Genomic DNA, 9,958 nt, shown 5'->3' on the forward strand with positions numbered 1-9,958 from the left:
AGAAGAATCGTTTCCATAATAAGAATGGCTTGATTTTCATACATGGACTCTTCATTTTTTCGATACCCAAATCTCCAATTGTCTCTTGAATCCTCTTCTTCCTATATTTCTCAAAAAATTTCTCACTAGAATCATTCAATTATCTCCATAACCAAACCCTTTCAATGGAAATGACTCCCGTGTAATGTTCCTTTGGGAGTCCTAAATCAAGCATAGGAAAACACTTTTGATACCACATCTGTTAATAGTTTTAGAAAGGATCATTAAGTGAACTTGAATGCAAATGGAGATGAGACAGGAAAGGAGGTTTAGTATAGAGGAGTTAGGGAGAGGCCATGGGGAAAATAGGCAGCTGAGATAAGGGATTCCATAAGGAATGGTGTTGGGCTTTGGCCTGGAACCTTGGATATAGCTGAGGCTACAGCTAGTGTATGATCAAGCTACACTCGCAATGCGAGGTCCGATGGTGATACTCGGTTTTCCAATGGATACAGTTTATGATTCACTTCAAGAAATGAACTATGGACTTGAAGAAAGTTGTTCACCTACTTTGACAATTTAGAAAAGGTACTCCATGAAGAGCAAAAGATCAGGGAACACGAAGATCAAGAAAGAAGGAAATGGGGAGGGAAAATATCCTGGTGTTTGAGGATTTAGGAGCTGATTATTTGGAGAAGCTTCTAAGTATATCTGAGAGTGCAACTCCTTATTGGTGAATAATTGAGTTCAAACACCAACATTTTTTCTTCTCTTTTTTGTTTCTTCTCCCTTTTCAATTGAGATAGTGGAGGAGGACCAAATTTTTTGTTGGATATCGTCTGTGAATTTGTAAATCTTTGAGATGATGTACAATCAAAGTTTAGTGCTATGCATAATTTTAGCCAACAATAATATTACATACTAGTTGAACATTTCTACAAATTTTCATTCTTCTATATATACATATATATATGATAACAATTTCTAGTTATTTTGAATTCATAAAGAGTTATCATCTATGTTAATCATATATTAGTAGTAGTTTTATTTTCCTTTTTGCTTAAAAGAACACTTGAAAATAAAGGTCGTTGCGCCAAATTGTATTCTCATTTCTTTTTTTCTTGGTATAAAAGAAAATATTTTTTTCGAATTTATAAGATTTCTGTCCATATCTCACCACATCCTTTTTCGTGAAAGTAGAATATTAACCAGCTTTTCCTTGAGCAATATGTGCCATTGCCAAGGCAATTTGGACCCAATTTTGAATCAGATGAAGCTCTAATTGAATGTGGCTGAAAACTCACCGAATCACTATCGTAATTTATAACTAACACTGTTTTTAATGTGGAAGAGAACTCAATCCCCCTAAATCCAAGCCCATGGATGTGTTTTTACCATCATGAGCTTTTTTATGCTGCCTATCGAGCTCAATCAACGACTTGCATAATAAAAAAAGTGAGAACTGCTATTTACCTATCAAATTAAAGTTATAGAATCTAATGGACCGGCTTCATATATATATATATATATATATATATATTAGTCAAAATTGATCCATCACATTATGATTCAAATACAAAATTAAATTGGGATCATACTTAATTAATATCGTACTATATGTTTGAATATATTACAATATGATACCACTATAATTATTTGTAATTTGACATTAATTGACCTAAATCCGGATTAATTGACTGACTGTGTTAGCCCACGATATAATTACAAACACTCTGCACTGGGGAAAAGGGTTACGGAATGTCTGGGAAGCCATTGCACTGTAAAGGCTCAGCATTTCACCGAACCATCCCGAGCTTCAGGTGTCAAGGTGGAGATTTCACAAAGGGGAATGGCCCTGGAGGAGAAGCAATCTATGGCATGAAATTTGCAGATGAGAATTTCAAGCTTACACATACTGGACCTGGTTGTTTGTCAATGGCCAATGCAGGACCAAACACCAATGGCTCCCAATTCTTTATACGCACGGAGAAGACTCCATGGCTTGATGGAAAGCAAGTTGTGTTTGGTAAAGTAGTGGATGGATAAGCGTTGTCAAGGAGATGGAAAAAGCTGGCTCAGACAGTGGGAGGACTTTGCAACCAGTTGTGATCGATGACTGTGGTCAGCCAAAAGAAATTGATGGAGAACCTGGGAATGATGAAGTACTGTATTTTTTTTTTTATGTTTCTACATGGCAATTTGGACTCTGTCCACTTTGTTAGTCACTGCTAATGTACGTTACAATAGAAATTTGAGGCACTCCTGAAGGAAAAATTGCTTCAGTGTCATGTTTTATCAGATTATACATTTTTGGTTAGGAGAGGAACTGATCAATTTCATTTATATTATACTTGGATCACAATTTTATTTCCATCGCGTGATACTTGAATTATACTTGATCACAATTAACAGAACATAGTCGAGGACTCTTATTCATGGGTCAAGCGAACGGAATCGGGCAGGCAATGGAGATGGGGGTGGCCGAAAAGGTTAGTAAAGTTGTTGCTGTAGAGGTTTGGGGGGTTGCTGGGGATTAGAATCGCTGAGATGTGTTTTAGAATGTGGGAAAGGGAGGTGAAGGGAAAAAAGAGATGGTGTTGGTTCAAAAATGAAGAAAATAAAGGATTTTGGCAATTGGCGATGGGTTTAAGAGAGGTTGATGAGAGCATGGCGAGGAAAAATAGATGTAGAAGATATTTGTAGGAAGGAGGGAGAAGGGGAAGGCTTTATTTTGTTTATTAGCAGCAGCAGGGTTGTTTAGGCCTGTCAAAATTCTAATACCCCATTTGCTTGGTGGTATAAGGCAAAACAAAACTAGCCTAACACTTTTATATTTAAATATATATCATTTAAATTATACAACTCGAGTTCATATATCATTTAATACGAAATAATAAAATTATAATTACTTAAATTAATATCGTTCAATTATGTAAAAAAATTATTACATCTTTTATTACATCAAATGTAGATTCAATCAATCAAAATACAACACGTTATTAAAATTTGTAAATTCTCTCTTTATAATTTAAAAGAATTTTTTTCCCATGGCTTCTATGAGGGGTTAGTTCCATTGCTAGTTGGATATAAAAAAAAGGGTTTGGTGATACTATATGATCATACTAAGTACAATCAAATCACGCATTGAAATCTTGTTTTAAAAATTTAAAATTCAATTTAATTGATTTGTACAATTATTTTTAAAATATAACATTCAATAAATTTAAAATTCAAATTTTAACACCTATAATTATGAATTGTGAAAATCATACTAATATTTGGTAATTAAAATTGTATTAAAGGTTAATGGATAAAAAAATAATTGTGTTAACTATGAAAGATAAAACTGAAATTGTAATTTGCAAAATTAAACGTTTTACTTTCATAGATTTTTATATAAAACCACTTTTATATTTCAATTAATATTCTTTTTTTGACAAATTTCTTAATTTTAGGCGCCATACATATATTAAAACTTGATTTAAAAGAAAAAAAAGAAAGTAACTATAGCATAAAAATGATAGGGAAAAAGAGTCTTAGCTTCTCTAAATTTTTTGTAATTTTATTTTTTTCTAAATTTTCATTTTTTTTCATTTTTTCTGTTTTCTAAGACATAAAGAGTTAATTGTTTGACCGTGAACTTGACTTACTTGTCAAGTCTTTTTTTGTTCTTCTTTCTACAATTGTAGAATTTAAATGGACCGTAAATGCTTTCCGTGGAAAATTCAAGTTGGTTTTTGTGGAAAATTCTCCATAGACTTGGTTGACTTGACTTACTTGTTAAGTCTTTTTTGTTCTTTCTACAATTGTAGAATTTAAATGGACCATATATGCAATTTAAATGGACCATAAATGCTTCCCGTGGAAAAGTCAAGTTGGAAATTGGTTTTTGTGGAAAATTCTAACTCCATAGAGTTGATTTATTTGTCTAGTTTTTTTTGTTCTTCTGTCTACAATAGTAGAATTTAAACGGACCATAAATGCTTTCCGTGGAAAATTCAAGCTGGAAATTGGTTTTTGTGGAAAATTCAAACTCCATAGACTTGCTTGACTTGACTTGATGTGATGGAAGATATTTTTCTTTAACTTTATATATTAGGTGTTGGTAGCAATGATCGGTATGCAACCATGAGAGCGGTTACAATTTCCTCATTTGGATTTCTTCTTGTCATCGCAGTCACCATTATTAGCTTTTGCGATGGGAATTGCAATGTGCTTTGCATTGAAAGTGAGAGACAAGCCCTTTTGAAGTTCAAGCAAGACCTTATTAATCAATCAAACCGGCTATCTTCTTGGGTTGAAGGTGAGGATTGCTGTGAATGGCTTGGTGTTTTCTGCAATAACTTGACTGGCCATGTCAAAGAGCTGCATTTGGGGCTTCTTTCAAGTAGACCTGATGTGCATGCACCGCATGCTGAATGGGATGTTGAATGGGATGTTTACATTCGGTCAAAACTAGGAGGCAAAATAAATCCTTCTTTGATCGAGTTGAAACTGTTAGGAAATACCACAATACCCACGCGCAGCAACCACACATACAAAATAACAAGCTCAAATCAAGAATAAGAACACACAAATATATTTGGTTCGGCCCAACTCAAAATGGCCTACTCCAAACCTAATCCACTATCAAATAAATCTTTACAATTGTGAGACTTTTAGAATGAGAAAAGTCTCATAAAACTCCTTACTCAAAACTTAACCCAAAACCCAATTACACCCTTTTAATAGCCTACTCACTTAGCTATTCTCTTGGTGTCTAACTCTCTGGGGTTACTAAACTAAAACCAAAACATCTTATTTATAAAGGGTGAAACCCTTTATACTTTTACTAAACTTCCGATGTGGGATACAAGACAAACTCAAACTCACTTAACTTTTGATATGGGATTCTGAGATTCAAGGCAAATCCCAACAAATCCTCCCTTGACTTGAATCTCCAAACACTTCAACAGTATCTGCAAAGCTAACATGCTTACCTTTCTTCTTTTCTTTCATCACAAGTATTCCAGCAACTAAGCCTCCATCAAACATGTACAAGTGATTGACCTTATTCCCTTGTAGAATCACACTATCATTCTTATACACTTTCAACCAATCATTACTACCATAAAATGTGTACCCCCGAGAAGCTAACTCACCCAAAGCAATCAAATTGTAGTGACAATTTGGTACATACCTTACATGACGAAATGTCCTAATAACACCATTGTGAGATCTAAGGCGAACACTCCCAATGCCTTGAATCTACACTTTTTTTTCGTTAGCAACCACAATATCCCCATACTTTTCATTCTCATTCAACTCCACAAAGCAGCTCCTATCATTGCAAACATGAACTGTAGCAGCTGAATCTAAAACCCAACCTTTATCACTTTTCAAAGTCTGAGTCTCATCCACACAAGTTGTCAAAACAACATCATCATCATCAGACACGACAGCAGCAGTATCACTCTTTTCTTCATCTGATTTCTTCTCATCATTCGCCCTTTTGAAAGCAGCCATATCCCTTCTCAACTTCCTGCAGCGTACTTGGATATGTCCCTTCTCACCACAATAATAACATTCTACATCACTGTAATCTCTGTCTCTTGACTTAGATCTCCATCTCGATCCATCAATCCTCTTTTGAGTCCTCCCTTGATCAAAACCCTCTACAGCTAGTGTACTCCCCTCAGGTGATGAGTTATAAGCCCCCATAAACCTTTCATTCTCACGCAACAGGGCAGTCACATTATCCAACTTCAAAGTAGACCTGCTTACCAACACAGTCTGAACTAAAGGCCTATAAGACTTGGGTAAAGATGACAGCAAAATTAAAGCCTTCTCTTCATCTTTTAACTCATCAACAGAAATCGCTAGCAATTGAGAAACCAATTTATTAAACTCATTCAAGTGATTATGAAGACTCATACCTTCTTCTATCTTCAGAGAATACAGATCCATCTTCAAACATAATCTATTAGTCAACGACTTCGAAGCATAAATACCTTCAAGCTTATCCCACAAACTCTTTGGAGTACTCTCAGTCAACACACTGTACTTTACTTCTAGAGCTAACGCCAATCTAATAGTACTAACAGCCTTCTTCTGAATCCTATTCCAATTAGCATCAGACATTCCCTAAGGCTTACTACTCTCTAATGCCTGATCCAACCCTTGTTGTACTAACAGATCTTGAATCGTACTTTGCCATAACATAAAATTACTCTTTCCATCAAATAACGGAATCTCAAACTTAGGCATAGACATACCAGACATACCTTCTTCAGACATCTTCAAACACTGCTTCACGATCTCTTGGACCCACGAACCTCGAACCTCGTTCTAATACCACTTGTTGGGAAATACCACAATACCCACGCGCAGCAACCACACACACAAAATAACAAGCTCAAATCAAGAATAAGAACACACAAATGATCTTCCCTCTCTTACTCTTAGTCAGTCGTTCCTTTTATGTAACTCGTTGGCTTCAGAACTTGCTTTCCTTTCGAAACCATTGAGCGAAGAATGATAACTCTAGATCGAAACATACTAACTATAGGACATAGGCCTTAGGTTTGGATGCATATTGAAACGCACCGCACTTGAGGTGAGGAATTGATTGATTGTCTTACAACACGCTTCCCTATCTTTCCGAATGACTTACTATCAGGCTGGCTGGACTGTACTAAGTTAAGGATCGGGATCGGAGATAGAATCAATAAAAGTAAAAGAGAGGGGCTAAGCTCTGTCTGGTCTGTCCTTTAGTTGAAAAGAAAAAGGACTTGCGATGGGCTGTAGCCTCAATTTTCATTGACCCTTCCAAGCTTCAAACTGGCATCCCACGCGCAGCAACCACACACACAAAATAACAAGCTCAAATCAAGAATAAGAACACACAAATATATTTGGTTCGGCCCAACTCAAAATGACCTACTCCAAACCTAATCCACTATCAAATAAATCTTTACAATTGTGAGACTTTTAGAATGAGAAAAGTCTCCTAAAACTCTTTACTCAAAACTTAACCCAAAACCCAATTACACCCTTTTAATAGCCTACTCACTTAGCTATTCTCTTGGTGTCTAACTCTCTGGAGTTACTAAACTAAAACCAAAACATTTTATTTATAAAGGGTGAAACCCTTTATACCTTTACTAAACTCCCGATGTGGGATACAAGACAAACTCAAACTCACTTAACTTTTGATGTGGGATTCTGAGATTCAAGGCAAATCCCAACAGAAACATCTCAGTTTCCTAGAATTAAGCAACAACGACTTTGGAGGCTTGGCAATTCCCGAATTCATTGGTTCCATGAAGAGTTTGATATATCTTAACCTCTCTTGGGCAAATTTCCAAGGAGCAATTCCCCATAATCTTGGAAATCTCTCAAAACTGCATTATCTTGATCTTGGACACAATTCCCTATTTGAAGATAAAACTCTTCAATGGGTTTCTGGTCTGTCGTCTCTGCAGTATCTTGATTTGAGTCATGCAGATCTTGGTAAAGCAACTGATTGGCTGCAGATAACAAATAAACTTCCTTTATTGGCAGAGTTACACTTGTCAGGATGCTATCTATATAATGATCCATCTCCAATCAGTGTTAATTACACATCTCTTGCTGTTCTCGATCTGTCTGCCAACAAGTTGTCTTTGGTGCCTACATGGATATTCAGTCTTCGTAGTCTTGTGTCCATTGATCTTACCCTTAATGGAGTTGAAGGTGTGATTCCCAATGGTTTTCAAAACATGTCTTCTCTCAAATTTCTTGATCTTAGTTGGAATTCATTCTCTTCATCATCGACACTCAACTGGCTGTCTAATTTAAACCAGCTTCAATTTCTTGGTCTTCGTAGCGTCGGTCTGCAAGGTAATTTTTCAAGTGCCATTGGAAACTTGAGCTCTCTTACTCATCTTGATCTTTCAGGTAACTTGCTTGAAATTATAGTACCAAAATATTTGGAAAGTCTTTGCAATCTGAGGGAGTTGGATTTGTCAAATAATGGAATTGTTCATGAGGTATCAGAAATCATAGAAAGTTTGTCTAGATGTAGTTTGGATCGATTAGAGTCATTAAACATGGGATTTAACAAACTTTCTGGCCATTTACCTGATAAACTCGGCCAATTTAAAAATTTGGCATACCTTTCCCTTTCTGGAAACTTCATTTCTGGTCCCATTCCATTCTCAATAGGGAAGTTGTCATCATTGAAATTTCTTGATGTTTTAAACAATCGATTGAATGCAACTCTTCCTCAAAGTTTAGGACAACTTGGGAATTTGGAACATTTAGACGTTTGCAACAATATGTTGGAAGGACATATATCAGAAATGCACTTTTCTAATCTCACGAGGTTGAGATTTTTTAGGGCATCTAACAACATGTTAACGTTTAAACCAAATCCAAGTTGGATTCCTCCTTTCCACTGTGAAAGTATTGAATTGCGTAACTGGCATCTTGGTCCGCAATTTCCTCAGTGGCTACAATTCCAAAAAAACTTGTCTCGTTTGGATATCTCCCATGCTGAAATTTCAATCGTCATTCCCACTTGGTTTTGGAACATTTCGACTCAGTTGGAATATCTAAACCTTTCCCATAACCAACTAATTGGAGAGATTTCATATTTACCGATGAAGAGGACGGTTGACTTGAGTTCCAACCTATTCATAGGTCCATTGCCACTGCCAATCTCATATTTGAGGTTTTTATTTTTGTCTAAGAACCTATTTTCAGGATCACTTTCCAATTTTCTTTGTAATTCCTCAACTAAACTGGAAGCTTTGACCATTCTTGACATTGAATCAAATCTTCTGTCAGGTGAAATTCCAAATTGTTGGGAAAATTGGCAAATGTTGCAAGTCTTAAATTTAGGAAACTACAATCTAACTGGGAAAATTCCTAGATCTTTGGGATCTATGCGTAGCATTAGGTCATTAAACCTTCGAAACGATAACCTGTTTGGAGAAGTACCATCCACATTGCAGCATTTAGTTGAGGTGATTATTCTTGATCTTAGTGAAAATCAATTGACGGGAAGTATTTCAGCATGGATTGGAGACAAGCTTTTAAACCTTGTGGTTCTAAACCTTCGTTCAAATAACTTTCAAGCCTATATTCCTGATCAAATTTGTGCTATTAATTCTCTTCAAGTTTTGGATCTTGTTTATAACAACATTTCAGGAGTTATTCCAAAATGTTTTAGTAACCTAAGTGCCATGGCCACAAAAACCCTCTACCAATATGTGGGTAACTTCGCCTGGGAACTCGACCGTATTAACTTGATTCCTTTGGCTGCATTATTGGTGATGAAAGGAAGAGAAGATGCATACAGTAACACACTAGGACTTGTTACCATCATAGACCTTTCAGTTAACAGTCTCACAGGAGAGATCCCCAAAGAACTTGGTAGTCTTATGGGGCTGCGGTCATTAAATTTGTCGGGGAATTTTCTAACAGGAAAAATACCAGAGAACATTGGCAGTATGGAGGTTTTGGAATCTCTTGACTTGTCCATGAACCGATTCCATGGTGAAATCCCTTCAAGTTTCTCCAATTTGAATTTCTTAAATCACTTCAACTTGTCCTACAACAACTTGACAGGACAAATCCCATTAAGCACCCAGCTCCAAAGCTTTGACAAGTTTTCTTACGTTGGCAATCATCTTTGCGGACCTCCTGTCACTAAAACTTGTAGCAGAAATGGTGAAACACCTGATGTCACAAATGGAGGTAGCAGTGGAGGAAAGAAAAGGTCTAAGTTGAATTGGCTTTATGTAAGCATAGTGCTTGGATTTGTGATGGGGTTTTGGGGAGTAGTGGCTCCCTTGTTTTTCATCAGGTCTTGGAGGTTTGCTTATTATCAAAAATTGGAGCAAATTGGTGACAAGCTATACGTGTTTTGGGCTACTATTGGTATGTAATTATTTGAAATGGTAGCTCATTTTGGTGTGTTTGGTAATATAATAATTTTATTTGTATGCTCTTTACT

General features: G+C 36.1%; 1 protein-coding gene and 2 pseudogenes across 1 annotated transcript; all 3 read left to right on the plus strand.

Moving 5' to 3' along the window:
- Positions 1-42: 42 nt before the first annotated feature.
- Positions 43-952, plus strand: LOC149515523 (ethylene-response factor C3 pseudogene; annotated as a pseudogene).
- Positions 953-1,646: 694 nt separating this feature from the next.
- LOC149515524 (peptidyl-prolyl cis-trans isomerase 1-like) lies at positions 1,647-2,746 on the plus strand (annotated as a pseudogene).
- A 1,332-nt stretch (positions 2,747-4,078) lies between these two features.
- Positions 4,079-9,958, plus strand: LOC111296345 (receptor-like protein EIX2). Its single transcript, XM_089768946.1, has 2 exons — positions 4,079-4,469; positions 7,208-9,958. The coding sequence occupies exons 1-2, from the start codon at positions 4,108-4,110 to the stop codon at positions 9,888-9,890; spliced, it is 3,045 nt and encodes a 1,014-aa protein (XP_089625072.1). The 5' UTR covers positions 4,079-4,107; the 3' UTR covers positions 9,891-9,958.

This window comes from Durio zibethinus, chromosome 12 (genome assembly GCF_047325235.1).
Source record: "Durio zibethinus cultivar Kanyao isolate XHJ-2024 chromosome 12, ASM4732523v1, whole genome shotgun sequence".
Lineage (NCBI taxonomy): Eukaryota > Viridiplantae > Streptophyta > Magnoliopsida > Malvales > Malvaceae > Durio > Durio zibethinus.